Source organism: Agelaius phoeniceus, chromosome 8, assembly GCF_051311805.1.
Source record: "Agelaius phoeniceus isolate bAgePho1 chromosome 8, bAgePho1.hap1, whole genome shotgun sequence".
Classification (NCBI taxonomy): Eukaryota; Metazoa; Chordata; class Aves; order Passeriformes; family Icteridae; genus Agelaius; species Agelaius phoeniceus.
In genome coordinates, this window is record NC_135272.1 from 27,083,534 (window position 1) to 27,106,277 (window position 22,744).

Sequence of the window (22,744 nt, forward strand, 5' to 3'; positions counted from 1 at the left end):
CTTGTTACATTTCTTGAATGAAAATACTTCTTTGTTACCATGAAAACTGGCCATGAGCTGAATAAACAGCCAGTTTTTTTAAGTTCTCCTTGAAATCTGTGACAGATGCTGCTTAGTAGCCATGGATATATGTATCAGCAAATTAATGACAGAGTCCTAGTATGGTGTGGGTTGGAAGGGACATTTAAAGATCACCTCCCTTGACCTGCTGGCCATGCTGCTTTTGATCTTCTTGTAGTCAAGGTCATTGCTTTCATGGCTGAGGTTATTTGGTCCTTAGTCAGCATAAGTTATTAGAGTTCAGGCAAAAAGAAAAAGAAAAAAGGCCCAAAATTACATGACCAAGAGGCTGTTGGTGATGTATTGCAGTTGCATATCTGAACTACTTGAAATCTCGTATTCTAGCTGCAGTTTGTATGTTTCAATGCTAAAACTGCTGGCCCTGAAACAGAAAGTAGATTGCCGGAAGTAAATAACTCAGCTGGTGAGTCCAGATGGTGTTTTTGCAGTGCTTTGTATGCATTCCTGCTTGATGCAATATTTCTCTCATGGTAAACTACCCTGTAACTTCTTCCATGCAAATGGAGGAGAGAGACGCTCTTGCAGGCCAGAGGGACTGGTGAGTCCTGCCACGGGCGGTGGGGTGGAGGTGGGAGGCCCCAGGGGAAGGGCAGGGACTGAAACTTTTTTCACTTTTGAAGTTGCACTTGCTGTATCATTGTTAACAAGTATCTGAATTTCAGGCATCTGGCAAATTAAAGTGATGGACAGTCAATATTTTTTGCTCACAGGCACAAGCTGCTCCCATTTGTGCATAGCAAAAGTTTAGTTGGTTCTAGTTTTATTTTCCCAGCTCCAATCATCTGTAGCTTTGTAGAGGGGTGGCCGTCTCAGCCATTCTGTGCATTAGCAGTAAAAACAAAGCCATGTTTTATTACAGGGTTGAACTGCCAGAGCCTTGTGGGGATTAAGGGACTATGAATACACTCGGTTTCTCACTGGTGTAATTATACAAATTTCAGGCTTTGCCTAGGGGATATTTTTCATAGAAGGTGCAGAAGCTTACCTGCATTTGTTTATATCAACACTGCATAATGAGAGCCATTTGAGTTAAATGCATAGACATTAGACTTTGTCTTTAGGAGGCTCCTTGCCCCCTCTGCTGCAGAGCTTCACAACTGAGATGCAGCTGCCTCTGCCTCTCCAGTGTTTCTGAGCTGAATATAGTAGATTAAGTAGATGCTGAATAGCTGCAGCTTCTAAATGACAGGGGGAGAAAGAAGTATTCACATCTCTTTAACTGGGAACTGCTTTGCTCCACAGAGGAGTTTTAGTGACCCCAAAGTGACCCAAATTTCCCCTTCTATTAGAAATCAGCTTCATATAAAGCTCTGAGCATGCTATCCCTCCACCTTCAAGCAGCCTTGCCCCGCTGCTCTAAGGGGCCCAAGTGACCAGGATTTTACAAGCACCTGGAAGTTAAAGCTACAGATGGAGTCTGCTGCAGTGCTTCAGAGTACCAGACTGAAGGTGTTTGGAAGAGCGAGGAGTTGAGCTGAAATCTGCCCCATGGGGCCTTGTGTTTTGTTTTTTTTTTTTTAACTTTTCCAGGTGGATTTATCCCCCCTGAGCCAAGAGAGCCCTGGTGACGTGCAGGAGTCATCTGGGAGGAAGCCCAGTGTGTCTGTGGTCACTGCTGACGTTGGCCTGGTCAGCATGGTCCGGCAAGGGATCCTGGCCCTGCAGCTGCTGCCCTCCAACTCCAGCGCAGGTTGGCTGCGTCCTCGGGGTTAAGGTTGGCCTGGTTGTTTGTGAAGGGTTGTGTTCCTCCTGCCATAGGCTGAGGTTGATTTTATAAGGGCTGGTGTGTGCATGGACCTTTCTGTTAGGGATGAAATTTCAACTGAGGCATTTACTCTGCATTCTGGGGGAAAATTTTTGTGGTGGTGGGAATGGGGAGGACCACAGTGTGCCAAGTGCCATGTGTCAGTGTTGGGGAGTCTGTGAGGCAGTACAGCTGTGACTGTTGCTCAGGGCACCCTGGGATGTGAAGAGCTGTGCCCTTTCTGTGTGCTGTTCTGTACCTAATCAGGATGTTTGCCTAGCCTCAGGATTTTCCTTCTACTTTTACCTAGCCTAAACATTGCCTGGTAGATTTCCTGGGAGAATGATAGCTGTTTGAGATGGAAGATGGCACTAAGGTGCTGCCTTGTTTACAGGTATTATAATAATTACGGATGGTGTGACCAGTGTCCCCGACGTGGCTGTGTGTGAGACTTTACTGAACCAGCTGCGCAGTGGCACTGTGGCCTGCTCCTTTGTGCAGGTATGTCTGCTGCTACCTGGCAGTGTGGGTACCACAGGGACAGAGGTGGATTGCTGCTGGTGGCATTCACCTCCAGAGGAGAAGTGGGGGTCCTTACCCAGCTGTCTGCTTTGTTCTCAGCACTGCTGTTCTCTCTCAGGTGTCTCCTTTATCCATCCTATAGGTGGGCGGTGTCTACTCCTATGATTGCAGCTTTGGCCACGTTCCCAATGTGGAACTGATGAAATTCATTGCCATGGCCACTTTTGGTGCTTACCTCTCCACGTGCCCTGAGCTGGATCCCCTGAGTCTGGATCTGAATGTGTATCACAAGGCATTTCTGCTGTACTCCTTTCTGCGTACTGGGGAGTCCCTGAACCCAGAATATTACTGTGGTGAGGAATGTGCATGTTCTTGTTCCAGTAGATGGATGTCTTAGAGCACCTCTCTTTGGGGTCACTCCCCAGGCTTGGTTATGCTGATACTCTCCCTTGTCATGCCTTCTGTAGGCTGTGGGCACAGTGGGTCACACAGCCTCCCCTCTGGGTTCCAGGAGTTGGGTGGACCAGGGGAAACAAATGTCCCATTTTCCACCATTCCCCTAGCTCAGTAATCTGCAGTTAGGCCCACAGTGTTGGAATGGGGAGGAGGTTGGAAGCTCTTGCTCACCCTTCTGTGCACACTGGCTAGCTCTCAGGTGGGGCTGTTCTGGAGAGCTTGTCCTAACAGGACTTGCAGATGGCGGTTTGGATTGAAAAACTAGACCCCTGAGAACTGTCCCAAATGCCTCTCCTGGTTGTTCTTATTTTGTGACTGTTAGTGACTGAGAGTGTGCCAAGAGAGATTAGTTTAGTTACCAGTAAGACATGGAAACACCTTTTCATGTCCCAGTGATATGCTGTTGCCATCTGCTCTTTCTGTAACTTGGCAGCAGAAGCCACATAAACTGGCAAGTTTGAAGAGAGTTGGCTTGGGACTTGAAAATGTTGAATCTTAAAAAGATCAGCTGTTAGTGGTTTAAGCTCCACATCCTGATACCTTTTAAAAAGCACCTGGGAGCTCAGGGTTTTCCAGGGAAATCAGTAAAGCCCCAAAGCTTGCTGTGTGACTGTTGAAACAGATGTGCAGTTTCTGCCTGTCTAGGCTGAATGTGGAATTCCAGCGCGTGCCTTATCACAAATGCTGTCCGAGAGGAAGCAGTGCCTGACACTGCATCCTGTCCCTTTCCCAGGCCTCTTGGCCACACTAATGAACCTGTTTGCAGTATTGCAGAATCAGGAGTGGGTGTAGGTGGTGCCTGAAGGATGTACTGTTCCTCAGGCGAGCAAGTGTTCCTGGCAGCTTTCATGAAGCTCTTGGGGAGGCCTGTTCCTACAGGATGGGGCTCAGGGGAGCTGCTCCCTCACAAACCCATCTCTGCCTTTTGCAGTGTCCCAGCACAGGCTGTTCAACGAGCACCTGGTGTCTGCAAGCAGCAACCCTGCTCTGGCGATGCGGAGGAAGAAGCACACAGAGAAGGAGGTGCACGCTGACCTCGTCAGCATTGTTTCGGTCCGGCTGCGCGAGGGCTACAGCATCCGGGAGGTCAACATCACCAAAGGTGACTGCTGCCTTGGGGGCTGGACACAGCTAGGGCTCTGTTCTCAGCTGCTGAGAGGAAAGCACTGGGTCTGCCATCTCACCAGTGATGGTGTTGTGGAGGAAGGAGCCATTTTCCCCAAACTCTGTTTTCATGAATAATTGCCTGATGTAGGGCTGCCCAGTATTGTGCAGTTATGCACTTGCCAGGCTCACTCTCTGAGTGATGCCCTGTATCTTGGAAATGATTCCCCACAACTGCAGAGAAACTAGTGACAGAACTGGGGTTTGCAGAGTTTTTTTGGGATTTCATCTATAGTTCTCCTTTTTTTCATCCCTTTCTATTCTTTGCTAGATGCACTCCAAAATACTAACATGAAGTTGAGCCCTTTGGTACAACAGACTTAATGCCTCCAAACTGCAGTCTTCCAAAAGAAGAAATTGGGCAAAACAAGGATGTTGTTAGGTGAAAATGTCAGATCAGTCAGGACCATAACCAATTCTAGAAGACCATAAAACCTTCCAGTGATCCTGTTCTCTTACCTGACTCACTAGGCATGGCACCTGGAGTGTGAGAACTAGCTGCTGACTGGAAACCTTGAGGGGTTTGATTATCCTTACGAGTGCCAGGAAATCCTACCTAAATTTCCATCTCCAGCTGTGACTAGTGATAGTACTTTAACTGAAGGGGAGATGAAAAAATCCCAAAGCAAGCTTATTAGTACTCTAGAATGTGTTTTATATCAGACAATCAGTCTGTGATCTAACTCCAAAACCATTCTAAACTTGCCATGTGATGTTTTCTGTGAATTTACCGTGGTCTGCCTAAAAAACATATAAATCCCTTCTGCCCCTGCTCTGGTTGGAAGACTGTCCCAGAGCTTCATTGCTCTTTCTTTAGCTTCCGTTCTAAACTCCCCAAGGCCAAGCTAGACCTGTGTGACTATTATCTTTAATTAACTTTATCCTCCTTCTCTGACTTGCACGAACATATTTAACAACATCTTTCTCCTTGTAACCTACCTTTTGGCAGGTTAATATTAAGCAAGCCAATATTTCACCTTTCTTTTGTAAGGGCAGGCTGTGTTGTTTATTCAGGTTAATAGCTCTTATATTTTTTCCCTTAAGTAGTTTTCTTTTCAGTTTGATCTCACATTTCTCAAAACAGTTGATAAAAGTGTAGTAACTGTGGTTTAATCAATGCCTTGTTCAGCAGTATTAATAATTTCCTGCTTCTGAAGTAAAATACCAAATCTGATAGATGGGGAATCACGTGGACTTTCTCCATTATTGTATTGCAGAAATCCCTGAGTCTTTCACACACCTTTTCTTTCAGCTGATGAGTCCTTGGAGGTGTTTTTTGGGTTTTGTTTGTTTAGTAGTCCCTAAATGTGCTGTCCTTCACATGATATTACTCCCAAGTTTATCTTGCTCAGTTCACCTACCTGTTCCTCTGTGATGCCTGGCAATTTCAGTTCATTTGCCTTGATGCATCTTACAAACTGAATGGATCTAAATCACCTCTTTTGGGGGGAAGATTGCTAGCAATCATATTAGGTGGGGTAATTCCTAAAGTTTGTCTTACATGAATCTCTAGTTTCTTGTTTCAAGAATTTTCTGTTAAAAGTCATTCATGTTTCAGGAATTTTCTGCTAAATTTTCCAGGTGAGACAACTGTTCTAGTAATGTTTGCAGGTTGTTTTCCCTAATGTAGGTGAGGCATGAGATTACTTCCCTTAAATCCAGGCAGATGAGATCCATTGCATTCTCCTTGGCTAAGAGTGTCTGTGAAACAGTGTGACAAGTCCATTCCTGTCCTCAATGTCTTTTATTCTTCTGTGCACAAGTTCACTTACAGCTTGAACAGTACTGGATAAAAAGCCTTTCTCTTTAATCTGGCAGCAATGCTGCAGTGCTTTTGGTGGCTGTGTAGTCCTGTATAGAAATGCTGTAAGAGCATTCACCAGGTATGAATCATTCAAAAAGCAGTCAGACAAGTTCATGTTGTATCTTTTTGTACAAAGGTATAGCTACAACCTCTGGGTCAGGATATTTTAAAGCAGTGAATTCCTGCACTCTGGAGGAATGTATTAGAAATATCACCACATGTTACAATTCTCCCTGCATTTTCCTCCAGGTATTTGCCTGCTGGTTTTTACTCCTTGGAATGCTAAATGGATTGGTCTCCCATTTTTACAAGAGCAGAGAGCAGAAGAGCAGCTGCTGGATCAGAGTGACCTTCTGTGGTGAATAACTATGGGCAGGTGTACAGGGAGGAGTAAGAGCAAGATAAGCACACATGATAATAATCTCCATTCTCCTTTACTTTTTTTCTTCCTTTGAAGCCAGAAATAATTTCTGTGTATTTTTTTAGGAGAAATTTAAAAATGAAATGTCAGAGATTTCAAAAACATGGAGTGTATTCCTATGAAGCCTTCAGACTAGTAGCAGATAATGTTACTTAATACTTGGGAAAGGCTAAATGCTCTAGGGAGTTGGTGAAAAATTTGCTGAACTAACAGGTTAAAGTAGAGTTGAGAAATTATTCAAGACATTTAGACATTCAGCACTGCCTTTGCTAAGGAAAAGCATGTTTGGCTAATCAGGGTTCTCTGAGCCATTCTACAGAGAAGTGTATAACAAAGAACAGTTAATTAACCTGCATTGCCAAAACTTGCCAATTAAAGGCTGTTAAGGAGTCAGCTGGCTGTGAAGCAAGAGGAAAAAAGTGCGGCTGTGGACTTTGACACTATCAGTTTTCTCCTTCACTTTACCAAAACCAAAACAGAATAAAAAGCTAGCTTTGTGCTCAGAGTTGCCTGGAGAGGTTGGTTGTGATATTTATAAGTACTCTGGTTACCCTCACTGTTTGGTTTTTAAATATTTAGGTATTTAGGAGGCAGCTTGGTTATTTAGGACTGCAGAAGTGCATGTGAAGGGAAAAGGATTGGAAGGTATGGAAGGGAAAGAAGCTTCAGGGTCATGGTGTGTAATGGAGCCCAGTTCTTTTACTTTCTGGAACATTGTCGGGGGATCTCTCTCTGTAACAAAAAAAAAATTCTCACTGACCATTTTGTGTTGAGAGCAGCCTGGAGGACAGTTTTCAAAACATAATCTTCCTCTGTGAATCAGTCCAGCACCAAAACTGGCTGGGCACTAGCTGAGCAGTGAGAATGTCCTCCTGATTCCTGTCACTAGAGAATAGCCAAAGTAAGCTTTCTGAAAAAATCAGAGCTGGAGGTTGTGAAGGAAATCAAAGTAGAAAAAAATTATTTGCTATTAACTCAGGAACCAGAAAGATATTGCTTTGCAGTAAAAAAAAAGCTAAAGATTAATCTAGATGTTACTTCAAACTAAGTAAATATTTTGCCTGTGTTTTTACTTTTGCTTGTGTGGGATCACAGGAGTGAAGCCAGGATGACTAATGGAAACAGAAGTGGAAGTAGGAAATATTTTCATTTATGATCTAAGCAAAAATGTGGGAATTTACTTATCATGTTTGCTATTGATGAAGTAGAAAGGCTTTATTATGAGAACCAAAATATTGTGCAGAAAGCAATGGATGAGCCCTGAAGCAGTAAGAGCGAGGTGACAGTAAGAAATAAAAGGAGATGAATCTATAAATTCTTGTTTAGCCTCTCTGATAAACAAGACAATCTTCATAGGAAACAACAGATGGTGCAGTCCTGGCAAGTGCATTTGTGGTAACACAAACCATCCATTGTAGAAAATATTACTGACTTTAAATAAAATCCTACTAATCCCCCAGATTAAGTACAGGTAAAATACAGTATACACTTCTGATTATCTTTGTTCAAGAAAGGTGAATTCTTAAGGTGCAGGAAGGTCTGGGTGTGTTAAGGGGAATGAATGTTCTGCCACAGTAACAGCTGAAACTGGGTACGGATTTCTTAGTACTGCACACTCCTTGTCAATGTTATGGAAATGAAGTTTCTCAGAATAAAAAATAATCTAATCAAAAGAACAACCAAGCATGAATTTAGCATGTACTCTGGAAGGTTTCTTCTAAACATCGATGGGGAAGAGTACTTGGAGGGTGCCTCCCTGCAGGGACCATGAGAGCAAAAAGATGGCTTGAAAGTGGAGCTCAATCAGCCCGTGAAGGGGATGGCATGATGTGCCTATGACAGCAGCAAATGCAGCTCTGCAGGAAACAGAGCATCCAGGCTGATGATCTGTTCAGAAGGTTTCCAGCACATCCAATCACTTATCACACAAACCCTGCAAGTCTGGCAAACTGTAGAGCAGGCTGGACATAGAATAGATGATCGAGCAGTTGAAATCACAGCGTGGTCATGTGTTTCCCTGGGATGTTTCAGTACAAATACACATGCACAGTCAGCAAGAGTGGGATAGTTCTCTGCTCTTTTGGCTCAGTGAGGCCTGCTGTCAGGTGTTTCTGTTAATCTTGTTAGATAGGCTCACTTAAAGGGAAAGGTAAAAATGTACAGTTTGAAGAATAGGTGAATATTCCTCTTAACATCTTAGCTTTGGGAAGAGAAGATAAACATGGTGAGAAGCTTTGAAGATTGAAATTCTAGATTGCATGAAATACAGTCTGTGTAGGATGAATAGAGATTAATTCAAGAATTAGGCCTCATCTTCCAGGTTGTTTGTGATCTGTGTCCATCAGATACCTGTGTTTCTGTGATGGGATGGATTAACTCTGCAGTGTGGATGACAAAACTTTATAGTTGAATGGCCCTGCTCATCTGTGCAAAAAACCAGTTTTCTTGGAAACAAAGATGATACTGTGAAGAAGAGAGCCCATTGCAAATGTCAGCACCTCCTCTGAGTTTCAGTTACCTTCTCTAGTGTAGGTAGTGCATGTACACTTCAAGAATTGCAAACTCTTCGTCAAGCGCTTCAGTGCAAGCAAAGCCTCCCTCAGAGGAGAGACAGTGACCAGCTAAAGCAAACAGTTGTTAGATTGCTTTGTTCCCCTCAGCAATCAAACAATCTCATGGTACTCATAAATCCCTGGTGAGAAATAATGCTCAGATGTGTACAGAACAAGCACCTGAACTTTCTCTTCTGCTCCCATGCAGGTGGGTCTCAGCTGGAGGTGAAACTAGTGCTGCTTTGGAAGCATAACATGAGGATTGAGTACTTAGCTGTGACACCCTGGCCCCTGGACCCATCAAAACGCAGCACTTGGGTGGAAGTGACCATGGAGGGAAGCTATGACATTCTGCATGACATCAGCTGCACCATGAGGAAGCCCATCACCAGTCTGTACCGCACCACAGTCATCCGGCGCTTCTGGAACACCCTGCAGAGGTGAGCTGCACCATGCCCAGCAGTTTCCAGTGCCATCAAATAATTCCTTCCTTGGCATGTTAGGATGAGGGTTTTGCAGGTGGCCATCCCAATCCAGGGTTCAAAAGGAATGTGCTCTGAGGAAGGGGCATGACTCATGACTGATTACAAGCTTGCTGTCTAGCCAAGGAAAAGATTTCAATTGGTCTGTGATCTAGTTTGTAAGAATGCTTCAGGGTAATGGTATTGCTGCTCCTGGATCTGGATCCTGGGATGCAAACCTTGCCTCTGACTGCCATCCCATGGAGGTCATGTGTTCTTATAGCACACCCGTGCAGCTCTGCTGCATGGTCACACTGGGAGCAGCAAACAGTCACACACTGGGACTGAAGTGCTTGTAGGTCACAACTGTTTCCTGGCCAGGGTGACTGTTACTCCCAGCTATCCAGCAGATTCCTCTTCTAGCACTTCATTTCCAGCTCTGATCATCCTCTCTATGGATGAGGCTTCCACACAGGAGCCCCTTTAACACATGGAATCACAGCATTCCCTATAAAGCTCTGTTGATGTAGATGGGCTCCCAGGACAGAGTGCTGTGTGTGCAAGCCCTGTGCTGACTGGGGCAGCAAGGGGGAGAGCATGGGCTTTTGTGGCTAACTGCCTCTTCTTTTCCAGCATCAACCAAACAGATCAGATGTTGGTACATCTGCAGTCTTTTGACACAGTCCCAGAACATTTTACCATTCCTGAGAGCACCAAGAATGGGGTTCCCCTCTTCTACATCCCCCCAGGCTCCACTACTCCGGTATGTTCCCTCTCTCTCTGTTTAACATGGGACAGGTTGTCTCCCCTGCCTATTCTTGTACTCAGGCTTCATCTCTTGCTTATCTTGTCTTCATCTTATCCTGCTCAGTCAGAGAGTTCAGGTGTGCTGCAGTGAATATCCCATGCCATACATTTCCCCCTCTGAGACATCACCCTATGTCTTGATTGTTGCAACTACACCTCTAAGCCCAACAGCAAGTCTCCTAAGTGTGCTGTGAAACCTCCTGCAGTGCTGTGGTGTGTGAGACTGATGGGAAGGCTGACACATTTGCTTTTCTGTGCCTTTTCAGTGGATACCCCATAGGCATGGAGTTGCTGCTGGCTGTGCAGCCAGTGCTCTGGAGATGTAGCTCAGTACTGTCAGATGAAGATGCAGGATGTGCTGAATAGTTGTTTAATAGGCTCATTGCTCTGAGCACTCATGTGGAAGGTGCAAGAGAGATACTTGTCATCTGCACAGCAGAAACTAAACAAAATATGAGCTAATAGTTTCCACTGCAAAATTCAAACTCACTGAAAACTCACTAAGCAGAAGAGCCAGCATATTATCTGTTCCCTGCTACCAGTGTCCTTGGCATAGATGGAAGAGGACTAGGAGATCTTAAAGCTAGGAGAGCTTTACCTTCAGAGAACTATCCCTTTTATTTTATTGTCTAAGTTCTTTTTTATGTTTGCCTAGTCTATTTTCCTGATATAGGGTTATGTATCCCACAGTATATCTGGAACATCCCATCTTATGGGTAACCACCACTGGATTTCTATGTCAGCAGAGTTGCTACAGTTGGTGGAATCAATGTCACCATATAAACCTATCAGAGTTGCCCAATGCCACCCATTCTGGCACCCTATTTGCCTGAGGACTTTCAGATGAGTAATCTCAGTGTTTAATTACTTTGCTGACACAAGCCATATATCCCCCTCTCAATCAGAAGGCACACCATTACATATGCTATCTTTTTCATGGTTGATTTACTTGATGCTAAGTAGTTAAATTCCTAATTAACTTGACATTTCAGGAGCCTAATTTATTTTTGCTTACGCTGTACTGCCTGTTTAAATGTGAGCACACTTACTCTATTCAGAGGAAATTACCCAAAGCCAGAGATGTGACCTTCTTAGTCTGCAACAGCTCAGCTGCTGGAGAAATTCTTGCTCTCTCTGGGTGGAGAACTTTTGTGCTGAATATTGTCCCATAATTTTCTCAGGTATTATCTCTGCAGCACAGTGGGTCTGACTCAAGCCATTCCCAGTTTGCCTCCTACTGGAAGCCCATCCTTTCCATGGATGCCAACTTCTGGCAGAGGTGGCTGCACATGCATCGTATAGTCGTCCTTCTGGAGCATGACACGTATGTAATGGGCAGGGGTGAGCTGTGTGCTCACTGTGGGCCAGCCTGGGAAAGCAGGGTGTCCAGGACTTGTAGCAGGTGCCTATGGCCCAGGGAAGGGTCTCACTAGTGGGGCCTGATGGATGCTAATGCTTTGTTTATCTGAGAGGGGCAGTAGGTTGGGAAGTCATCTTTGATTGGAACAATAAATTGTGTCTCAAGTCCCTCTTGGGTTTTGATTTCCCAATTGCAGGGCGTATGGGGCCATTCATTTGGGAGCTAACCCACAGTTTGCTGCTTTCCCAAAAGCATTGCTTTTCTGAGGCTGGTCCTAGTTGCAGAGTAATGTGAATAATAGCCACATATTTCATGGAGGGAGATAGGATACAAGGGATGTGCTCTCTGCAGTGTGGAAATTCCAGTGCACTCAGAAGTGTGACTCTCCTCAGTGCTTGATTAGGAGAGGTGTTTATTCATTGGCTGCCGTGGAGGAAAAAAGGCTGATGGACCAGTCAGAGTAGGATGGATGTAGCAAAGCCTCTGTGGGTTTTGGGGGAAGGAGAGACACCGCAGCTCTGAAATGACTCTGTGTCCCACGCTGCAGGCCTGTGCCCAAGCACCTGCACACGCCGGGCAACAACGGGCGCTACAGCACCATCCAGTGCCGCATCTCGCACTCGGCGCTCACCTCCCTGCTGCGCGACTGGAGCAGCTTCGTGCTCGTGGAGGGCTACTCCTACGTCAAGCTGATCCACGGGTGAGTGCTCTGAGGCAGTGCTGTGTGGGGAGCTGGGCCTGTGGCCAGACCAAGGAGCTGGTTAGACCAGTATGTGGCTATGGGCCTGAAGCAGATGTTTACAGGAGAGGATGACAGCTAGACAAGGGGGTATGAAATCCTGCAGTTTCTGAGCTGTTCCATTGTGTTCGGGTGCAGCCTGGAGGGAGAGGGAAGCCAGCTGAGGGGTTTCTGCATGCTGGAGCTGATATGGGTTACTGTGAGGTTGTGTGGGCTTGTTGGGCTCTGTGGAGCAGACCTCTGCTTGGTCTGCCATGTCAGAGCAGCAAGATCCATGACATTTCAGCCTTGTCCTAATCCCTCCTCCCTAGGTCTGAGGATCTTACCCCTTCCTCGTTCTATGTGGTACGAATCATCTCCAAGGCTCCTTGCATGGTTCTCCGGCTGGGCTTCCCCATTGGCACACCTGCACAGGCCAGGAACAAGGTGAGAGCTGCCCGTCTGCTTCATGGGGTGGGGGCAGAGCAAGAAGTTCTGAATGTAGAAATGATGGGTAGATCACAGGCAACACTGTAGGCAGCTACCCTCTAATAATAGAGCCATGTTAAGGCTTAGATAGGTTTGAATCTACTGTAACAGAAAGGGTCATTTGGGACAAACTTTGTTTGTTAAGTCTATGAAAGATCTAAACCCAAAGACTCGAAGATCAATAGAATGGTTGGTCACATGGATGTTTTTCCCACTGCTTAATTCAGTTGTGGGGCTTGAAATGACTAAGAGGTTATCTAGTCTATCCTTCTGACCAAAGCACAATCAATACCATCTGTAAAGAACAGCAGATACTTGTCTGACTCATCTGCAAAGACCTCTGTGATAGATGTACTGCATGTTCCCTGGGCTATCTCTTCCAGTACATGTATATTGAATCTATTGGGCAGGGAGGAAGTTACTGGTTAAAATGCAAACAATGCCCCACATAAGCAGTACAGGGAGAGAAAAAAAATGAGTACCTAGGAAATGTTTTCAGGATAAAAGTCTGTCAGATAGACTTTAATAACTTTTTTGTATCAAAATAAATGAGCTGCCCTAGTCAGATGCAAAAGGTGGAGTTACTGTGTGAACTCATTCCCCAGTTATAATGGCTGAGACAAATCTAAGTGTTCCTAGGTAAAGCATGACAAAGATACCCTGCTATTAAACTGTGTGAACTTTTTAATATAAACAAGAGGTTTATCATTAAATCTAGATCTTTTATCTTCATGAAAGAAATCTTTGGTTTGTCTAGCTTAGCTTTAGTGTTAGAGACTAGTCTGAGGAGAAGCTAACAAACATGGGAAGGGCCATCTCTTTCTGAGATAATGAACCCAGATAATGCTAAATGTTCTGGCACTCTGGCAGATCTGCTCTTTCATGACTTTAGGGAATCCAGGACTTGGGCACTGGTTGCTGGGTCAACATGTGGGCTTGGTAATGCCAAGTGACAGGTTTTTTTGAAGGAGTTCCCTCTGGCAGGTGCAAATGAAGAAAGTATGAGACAGGCACCATACCCTGCAGCTGTGGGCAAGCTCCAGGTCATTGCAGCAGGAACTATATGTAGATCATAAATTGTATCAGCCATAATATTTTTTTTTGCCTGCTATAGAGCTGATTAACTACTCATTGTGGAGGATGGCAGTAGAACTTAGCCTGCTTTGTTTAAGGGAAAGGGGGTTTTGTGCTGAGCAGTTCAAATTTCCAGTGCTGAAGGAAAGCACCTCATACAGTCGACTTTCAGAAAGCTTTTTGGTGAGACTTTGCATAGGGCATGACTGTAGAACTGTAGGAATGGGATGTCATAAAGCAAACTGCCTTGGGGAACAAAGGAAGGAAATTGAAAAAGTGCTCTGTTTCATCACAGCAGAAGCTGTTTGTGATTTTCCCAATCTTTTTTCTAGTCAAAGGGTAGGGAACTCATTTGCAGAAAGGTAACACGAGCTGAGGAAATGTGCAGGTGGCACAAAGCTATTTCAACCTCGGTGCTTTGGTGACACCTAAGCAGCACAGTCGTGGCTGGAAGCCAGTATGGATGGCTGCAAAATAGTGGGATTTGGGAGCTTAAGCACCATTAGTGATTCTGTGATATCAATATGAAACTATGAAGGGGACCCAAGTGGCAGCACAGTGCAGGAAAGAACTCTTGTTTAACATTTGGGTTTGGGGACATTCCTTTCCTTGAAAAAGACATAGTAATGATGAGAAAAGTTACTGAAATAGTTAATGTTGAGGAAGATGGAGAGCTGCTGTTCTTCTGTTTAACTACAATGGTAATAAAAATTGAAAAAAGTTGAACAAAGATCATGAAAAGAAACCTAACTATAGAAATTTCAAAGAAAACACTGGGCTATTGTGGGAATCAGATGCTGGTGTGGGTTGAACTATATTCAGAGCTACTAAAAGCTTAAAAGAGTAATCAGGAAGTGATTGTGAAAGTATCTTGGAAAAAAATAACCTAAAAAATAGCTCAGGCTCCTGAAACCTTTTGCCATAGAGGTTTGACAAATGAATGTGGTAGTGGGAGAATATATAAGACAGAGCCAGTGCTGTTCCCACAGCTGATATGGACTAGTTTACATTTACTGTAGGTGTTGAGGAGAGGAGGAGGGAAGAATGAGGGTGCATGCTTGGACTGCATCTGTGGAGGAGCTGGCATGCAGTTAATTTGTTTTTAATCTGAGTTTTGGAAGGCAACTTCTTCAGCCTTGAAGTAGTCTCTGGGGGTTTTTTAATCTTCCTTTTGCTTTTAAAAATAAATAGGGACCAGGGAGCCTTGTGTCATCTTGATCTTGGTCTTGCTAGTGCCTCAGAAGTAAAATTACCTTTAACTCCTGCTCTTCAAGGAGTGTTTTGTTCCTTTTGGTCAAGCTCTTGTTCTAGACACTTATTTTGAGTAGTTTATGTCTCCAGACAAAGTTGGTCATGTTTACCTTTTGCTTTTGCCATGACAGATAGTGGAAGAGTTACGGGACCGAATCTTGCAGCTGCGCTTTCCCCACAGGGTCCAGAGCAAGGAGGCAACTCCAAAAGCAAAGAGGAAAATGTTGGGCAGTAGTTCTCCCTCCAAATCCCCACCTGTGGCTGGGGCCCAGTCAGCCCTCTCAGACAGACCCTGCCTTGTTGTGCTGCACAAACCGTTGGAGAAGCTGCTGATCAGGTAGGGATGGAGTACCAGGCTGTCACCTTGCCCTGTGAAGGGGAAAGGAGGAAGATCTGTGGTTGGTGCTGTCAGTTGTAGAATGAGAGTGCTGTGAATGGAACTGGTGCTTGTTGGGATGGGTTTGTGTTGCATGGCTGTAAGCTGCAGCAGGGATTCTTGGTGGACAGGCAGATTTATCACTCCTAATGAAATACAGTGTGGAAGTAATTTAGGTACTGCTCTCTGAGCAGGATCCTGTGCTGGGCCAGTGACGTTTTCCTGCTGGAAGACTCTGTCCTGGGCCCAACAAGTGGGTTGTGAATCCAGACAACTCTGACCCTAAACAAAAAAAAAAAAGGATTTTTTTCCATGTCAGCATGTTACACTTCTGCCCTCTCCTAGGTATGAGAAGCTGCCTTCTGACTATCGAGCCCCCTTCATCCTGAACCTGGAGCATCCCCCCGTGTCTGGTCCCCTCACCATGGTGGCCAATCGCACCGCCTCCTCCACCCTGGCTTCCCTGTCCCGCTACTTCTACCACCAGCGCTGGATCTGGAGTGTCCAGTCAGGGCTGGCACCCGCTGTGCCCATCACTGCTGTGGCCCAGCTCCTTTCCACACTCACAGAGTAAGTTGCACACCTGACAGGGGTCCTCTCTCCAAGCTAGTCCTGGGGATACAGGGAAAGCAAAGTCAACCTTGCTTATTACATTTATGAGGCCTTATAATAGGTAAAGCTGCTGTGCAGAAGGTTTTGGTCCTGTATGCAGCTTCTAGAGCCACTTGGGTCAGTGCTTTACCCAGTTCTGCAGCTGTAATTGGAGAAAATGAGAGAAAATGTCCTGGAAAACATGCAAAAGGCAAGATGTGTCACTGTACCTGGTGTGTGCTGATCTTCACGCAGGCTGTTCTGGCAGTGTCATATCTCCCCATTTTCTGTGTGCAGCTCCCTGTCTTGAGAAGGACAGTGTTTTGGGGTGAAGGGTACAGTCATTCTTGCATTTAAAGCTTGCAGTATGGGTGGAGAAGTCCTACAGGTCTGACTTCCTCTCTGTTGCAAGGGTTCGTCTGTCAGAGGGTTTCCACTTTGCATCCAGTGGGGATGGCATTATCAACATGGTGCTGGAGCTGCCCATGCAGGTGAGCCTGGCTGCTGTCCTCATTGCTGCTCCTGGGGTGGATTCACCTGTGGTAGATTTATCATCTGCTTCTAGCACACACCCTTGACACGTACAGGGAGAAAGTAAAGCCACTTGTGGGTTGGGCATTTTTCTGCCTTCATCTGCATTTAGAGAGCTGCTTTGTGGTAGGGGCGTGCTGTGCTGGAGGAGTTCTTGGGGTTGGGACAGGCTTCCTCTTTCCACCCCTGCTAGTGGGAGCTGTGTGATGGGGCTGTGCTGTGTAAGGGGGTACTGGCTAGGGCTCATGCAGTGTCTCCCCTCCAGATTGATGGCTCAAGTGAGAGCAGCAGTGACAGGGAGAAGCACACCTGTGTCGTCCAATACATCCTCTTCCCACCCCACTCGACCTCCACCAAGGACAGGTGAGGCTGCTCTTCTGCTCCCAGGGGGGGTTGGCAGTGGAGTCACAGCTCCAGACTTTTGCAGTCAGTGTGGAAAGGAGGGAGACCTCCACCATCTGGTACAGATAACCAGTTGTCATTGATCACCAGGTTGCTGGGGCTTTGCCTGCCACTCTTGGTTCCTGTAGTTGGTCTCACAGCTCTGAGAGAAACTACAGTGGACTGCTGGCTCTGTGCTACCTCACAGGACTTTCCTTTTGACTTCCCTCCAGCTTTTCCACAGATGATGACAATGATACAGAAGTAGAAGCCATTGAAGTGGACACAGAACTGAACTTGGTCACTGAGTGCTGGGTAGAGCCACAGAGTGGCCATGTCCACAGTACTGCTGAGAACTGGAAGCACCTCCATGGCTTGCCCTACCAGAAAATACCTAAAGCGGTGAGTCCCTGAAAGGGGAGGGGCATGGGCTCTTTCGTGCAGGGAGAAGGGTTCAGTGTAAGTACAGCACAAAACTGCAGGTAAATACTGAGGGCAGAAGAGATGGGAATGCTAGTCACAGAAGAGTCTGAGATTTCTGAAAGAGGAACTGGCCACTGGCCATAAAAGGTTTATTGATTGCAGTGCAGTGGATGCAATGCTGCTTTGGGATAGCTGGGAAAATACAAATGATTTTGTGAAAAGTCATTCCATTGGAGGAGGAGAGTAAGCTGGACCAGAGCAGGGACTGCAGGTAGTGCTACCAGCACTCCCCCTGAGCAAGGTGAAAACAGGCTAAGGGGCTGGTGGCGAAGGACGGAGCAATGAGTGAGAATAGTGTTCCTTCTCCTTGCTTTTAGATTCTTTTCTTCTGCATTTGTGGGTAATAATTCTGCTGCATAAACTGAGCCTTAACTCTTACTGCAGCTCTATCCCCGGGACCTTGCATGCATCACCACCATGCTGACCTTTGAGTACATCAGCCAGCTGTGCCAGAACAAGGAGTGGGTCTGCCCTCCCTCGGACACCAAAGCTGCTGAAGGTGAGTCCACCATCTGTGCCCTAGCAAGCTTGATGGAGCAAAGAAGAAGCTAGGTTTTGAATGTCTCAGGACCCACAGAAGGTAGAAGAGGTATTTTGACAACTTTGTAGACTTTGATGGCTGTGGGTCACTTTTCTGCACTTATGCTAAGTTGGCAGAGAAATGGCTTCAGCCTGGGAAGGCCAAAAAAGCACTGAGGCTTTCTGCCTAGGCTGGAGAGGTGACAAGGTCACCTTGCTTGAGCAGGGGGGTTGGTCCAGGTGACCTTTCCAACATCAACCATTCTGTAATTGTGTGAGAGGAGCTGACTTCAGGAGCAGGTGGAAGATGAGCTCATCTCTTCAGTGATAGGCCTGGTGTGCCTGGGCAAGTGGTTTTATAGAAGTCATAAAGGATATTAAGGAGGAGCTCCTCTGTTCTCAGTTTCAAGTCATACTTCCTACAGCAGTTTGTGGAATGCTGGTGGTCCTGTTCATCTCTCTTGCAGATCCAGACATGGGGCCTGGTTTTCGAGTGCATGAGATCCCATTCCAGTTCAACCTCATGAAGCTCTTGCCCAGGTGCCAGCAGGTGGAAATGTTCTTTCTAATGCTAACAAAAGGTAGGTGCCCCTTCACCACCTGCCTCCCCTTGTCCTCCCTCCATGGCTATGGACAGCCTGCTCCACCTGCTTGTCTCCCTGGGCAGCAGCATGTGAGCACTGCCATACTTCTTTTAGTAGCTCAGTGCTGTTCTTCCCAGCTCTGCAGCCCCAGGGCTGTCCAGATATATTGCTGCCTTTTCCTGGGATGGTAATTTGTAAGAGCTGCTTTTGAAATCATTAAACCTAGATAGTAGCTTTGTGGTGATGGCTCTTGTGTGTACCCCCAGCATCTCCACAACAGTTAGAGTAGCAGGGTGGGTGAGTGCAGGGTAACTAATGATGCCAAAACTCCAGGGCCTCCTCAACACTACCCAAGTCAGTCTTGCAGAGGTGCTGGGGAAATTCCTGGCTATGTGGTAGTGTTGTTTTGCAAAGGGCTGTCTCCTGGGATTGTGGGCAGGTGGTAGCTATGGAGATGCTGTCTCTGAAGCTGCCATGGTTCTGTTTTGAAGCAGAGAATGAGGAGGTGACCAAGGACTCTTCGTTTGTGCCCAATGAAATGCTACTAAACCTCTTCCATGGCTGCCTTCAGCATGACCTCAGTGACAGGGAGATCCCCATGGCCGATGCTGATCATGTGGCTTTCATGGAGCAGGTTCTGCAACGGGATCGTGATGGCCATCAACCCCCCTTCACCCTCCCTGTCATCAGAGGTAAGGACCAGGAGTGTGGCAGTAGTGACACCAGCAGCAGTGAGGTTTTTCAGAAGCCTTGCTTTCAAGTCTCATTCTCAGCTGGGGTGTCTCACATTGGTTTCTCTGTGCTCCATTTCAGAAGAAACCCTAAAAGCTTCTGGGACCCTGGAGCAGCAGGATGCTTCTGCATCCTATCATCTTGTTGGCAGCAATGGCACCAGGGATATGACTGGCTCCACAAGTACTCTGCAGGTACTGCTGTGCTGCTCTCCTTCTCCTGAACCCCCTCAGAAACCAAGGCAGCAGCTGATAAAGAGCAGGAGAGTTAAAAGGGCTGAGAAAGGCTGAAAGGCAGCTGTTCCTGCCCACTTTTGGCAGCAGTTTAGGCTGTATCCTGGGGCTGAAGTCAAGCAGGAATCTAGAAGGTGTGTGGATAGTTGCATTCACTCTGGGCCAAGCCTGTTACAGCAGCACTGGTACTGTGCTGCAGGTTGTTCTGAAACCATGGGCACTCACTGCCTAGAGTCAGAATCGGCCCCAGCACAGCTGGCTAAGCATCTCCTGACTGTTGTGCTGTACTTCCTGCAGCCAGGCTGCTCCCAGAATGGTGATTGCTAGAGTCAGGCTGCTCTGAGAATCTGCAGAGGTGGCCAGGGTGGTTTCAGTGCTGTGCCAGCCAGCAGGCCTGGAAGAACTTGCTCTGTGTGCTTGCTACCTGCCTCAAGGTGGGCCTGTGCCATATGCCATGAGTTTATCCAACTTCTGCTCTTCCACCAGAGCCTTGGCAACACAGAGCTGCCTGAGGATGATGTGACACTGAGTGACACGCTGGGGCCCTTTCCCCCTCAGTGGCGATGTTATGCCAAGCTGGTCAACCCGCAGCATGTGTTCCTGACCTTCCTGCCAGCCACCTTCTCAGGTGAGGGGGTCTGTTGTGGGAAGCAAGAGGAGGCAGCAGTCCTACACACCTGCTCAGGGAAACAGAAAAGCCAGAATCAGCTCCTGTAGGGTGGAGAGAAAATTGAATAGCAGAGTTCATGCACAGTCTTTTTGCATCACATGGCCAGGAATAGAATAGTGCCAAGTGTTGAATGTCCTGCTTTTCTCTCAGCATGTGGTGCTGCCCACATAGGGTTTTCAGGTGGGGGATGTGGTGTTGAGTTGTTTGCTAGCTATAGCCATTTGGACTGTTTTCCCACTGGGGTTGTTAAGGAATGGATTAAGGAGATTGCTGATGGGATGGTCTGGGAGAGTCCCTGCTTCTGGGCATTGGCACTGGTCTGGCTTTCACTGAGCCACTGGTGAAGGCTACTAGGCTCAGGTGAAGCTGCTTCTACACACAAAAAGGTAGCAGGAAATCTGCTCTCTTGAGAATATAGATTGAGAGGTTAAGCTGTTCTCACTGGACAAAGGATGATTTTTATTTCTTTTTCCTCCAGATGTACAGAAGCTGATGGCTTGTGGGTTGGACAAATCTCCAAAAGATGAGAGTCGATCTGGAGAAGATACCATGGGATCTGTCTGTGCAGAGCGAGTCAGAGCTGAAGAGGGGGATGCTGCAGTGCCATTGCCAACCCTCAGCATAACACCAGCTCATGGTACTGACAGCACCTTGTTAAAGTATCGGTATCCTTGCTATTCTTGAGCATATTGTTGAGCAGATTAAAGCAGGAGGAGTAGCAGGCTGCTGCAGCCTGTCAGCTCCTGCCTGGCAGTAAGCAGAGTTGAGACAAGAGGCATAGTGATGTTCATGGGGGCATGAAGGAATGTAAAGCGAGTTGGGTGCTCATGGCCTAAGGTTGATTCCTTGTAGGCAAGAAGGTTGCAGGCAAGATAGAAGCTACTAGGAATGGCAGTAGTGGGCTGCACTGGAAAGTCAGTGACTCTCATTTCATGATCCAGATTGGCACTGTCAGCAGCACATTGTCTTAGGGAGAAGGGCACAGGTCTTGAGGTGTATAGGATTAGATTGCACAGCCCCTAGGGCAGATCAGACATGCTCACAGTGATGATGAAGGGTTGTGCTGCTGCAGGAGGTAGTGGTGGTGGTGATGAGCAGTCATGGCTGTAAAGGGGATCAAGGTGGCCAAAGCACTGAGCTGAGTGGTTGGGTGCTGGGTGAGGATGAGTGGTGAGAAGCTTGAAAAACCAGTATCTAACTGTGGTGCCTTCTGTGGGAGCTGTGATGTCTCAGACCAAGAACTAGGAACCATCAGAGGCCTTTATCTTAGAACTGTCACTTTTGCAGAAGTGAGCCAGGACCCTGGGGAGCAGAGTGGCCCCTCCCGGAGAGATGTGCACATCTCCTTCTGCCGGCAGAACTCGCAGTCTGAGCTGGCCGAGAGCCGCCGCTTCCGCTGCCCCATTTACATCTACAGCTGCTCCCTGGAGCTGCTGCGAGAGCAGCTCGTCAGCCCACGGGCACAGCGCCCTCCTCGGGACATCTTTTTCAGGTAATGCCCACCATACTTGTACCTAGACAGAAAACAGAGGAGTTTCCTTGGCAAGGGGCTGGTTCTAGCCCTGTCTTCTTGGCTTGGCCTCTCTGCCTTATAGCAGCCACTGCCTGTGCATGCCCTAGGCTCTGCTTCACTGGCACCAGAGCCATTTACAGTTTAAAATGTGCTTCACTGGTGCTAAAGGCTGTGGTTCCTCTTTTCCAGGTCCCAGTCTCTGGAGCGTCCTCCAACTGCTGCCTGGCTAGACCACAAGCACAAGGAGTTGGTGACTTACTGCACTCTGCTGCAAGAGCACTCCCACCAGTGCTATGTGAAAGGTGAGCAGCAGCACAGTGGGACCTGTGGTGGGGTTGGGGTTGGACCCTGGCTCTTCTTCTAAGAAAGCAATGTCTCATTCTCCTTGTGATCTTACTCCAAGCAAAGGGAGGAGCTGTGGGACTGATGTACCACTGGGAGGGATTTAAGATGCTTCTGCATGCCTATGGGCCTTGCAGAGGCTGTTCTCAGAACTCTGGAGTGCTGTGAAGGAGCATCCCTTCTTTGATGCCTTCCTCTCACCTTCAGGGTGACAGATGCTGCGGGCACTCTGGTGTCACCCAAGCCAGGCTAACACATAGCATAGGTGCCCTGGCTGCCTCCTGTCTCCAGCACCAGCACTGACTCCAGCTCTCTGCTGGGACTTGGTGAAGATCCATCCATATGTGGCCACTGCCTGACTCCCACAGCCTCACATCCTTGGGCTGTGAGGGATGCTCAAGCACTGTGTTTATCTCTAGGGCTGTTCAAGAGCCTTCAGCAGTCACACAGCATCAGCTCCCAGGACCTGCTTACTGCCATGGACTACTGTGAGGAGCTGCTCCAAGAGATTGACATCACCAACTTCCTGCTGACAGTGTGCAGCCACGTCCGCTCGTTCCGAGAGAGCCACCAGCATTTCCACACACACTCCAAGGCAGCCAGCTTCCAAGTGGGCAGCATGGAGCAGGAGGAGGAACAGAGCTCTAGGGAACGAGGTGTCTTGGTCTCTGAGTCAAGGTAGGGACCCACCTCAGTCTTCCTTCTGTTCTTAGAATTGTGCCAGGACAAATCTTTTTTCAAGCAACTTCTAGTGCCTGCTAGAAGGAATGCTGTAGGGCAGAGCCACACAGAGGAGCAGACACTTACAGTGAGATACCCACCTGGTATGGTGTCCACCAGGACCCTCTATTTTTTACAGTCTCTGATGACATCCATCCTTTCTTT

General features: G+C 47.0%; 1 protein-coding gene across 5 annotated transcripts in view; it reads left to right on the plus strand.

The window, feature by feature from the left end:
* The window catches only part of SZT2 (SZT2 subunit of KICSTOR complex), a 53,149-nt gene that overhangs the window by 3,593 nt on the left and 26,812 nt on the right, over positions 1–22,744 (plus strand). For 3 of the 5 annotated variants that reach the window (XM_054638850.2, XM_077182400.1, XM_077182399.1), the window contains exons 6-28: positions 1,612–1,771; positions 2,220–2,326; positions 2,490–2,700; positions 3,735–3,905; positions 8,953–9,184; positions 9,839–9,968; positions 11,194–11,336; positions 11,920–12,072; positions 12,423–12,537; positions 15,036–15,241; positions 15,626–15,850; positions 16,284–16,362; positions 16,668–16,765; positions 17,017–17,185; positions 17,651–17,765; positions 18,253–18,366; positions 18,861–19,061; positions 19,183–19,295; positions 19,821–19,962; positions 20,483–20,641; positions 21,292–21,496; positions 21,707–21,819; positions 22,279–22,537. In XM_054638850.2, the coding sequence (XP_054494825.2) occupies positions 1,612–1,771; positions 2,220–2,326; positions 2,490–2,700; positions 3,735–3,905; positions 8,953–9,184; positions 9,839–9,968; positions 11,194–11,336; positions 11,920–12,072; positions 12,423–12,537; positions 15,036–15,241; positions 15,626–15,850; positions 16,284–16,362; positions 16,668–16,765; positions 17,017–17,185; positions 17,651–17,765; positions 18,253–18,366; positions 18,861–19,061; positions 19,183–19,295; positions 19,821–19,962; positions 20,483–20,641; positions 21,292–21,496; positions 21,707–21,819; positions 22,279–22,537 (3,620 nt within the window). The remainder of the gene's footprint in view (positions 1–1,611; positions 1,772–2,219; positions 2,327–2,489; positions 2,701–3,734; positions 3,906–8,952; positions 9,185–9,838; positions 9,969–11,193; positions 11,337–11,919; positions 12,073–12,422; positions 12,538–15,035; positions 15,242–15,625; positions 15,851–16,283; positions 16,363–16,667; positions 16,766–17,016; positions 17,186–17,650; positions 17,766–18,252; positions 18,367–18,860; positions 19,062–19,182; positions 19,296–19,820; positions 19,963–20,482; positions 20,642–21,291; positions 21,497–21,706; positions 21,820–22,278; positions 22,538–22,744) is intronic. The other 2 variants (XM_077182398.1, XM_077182401.1) reach the window with 1 other exon arrangement.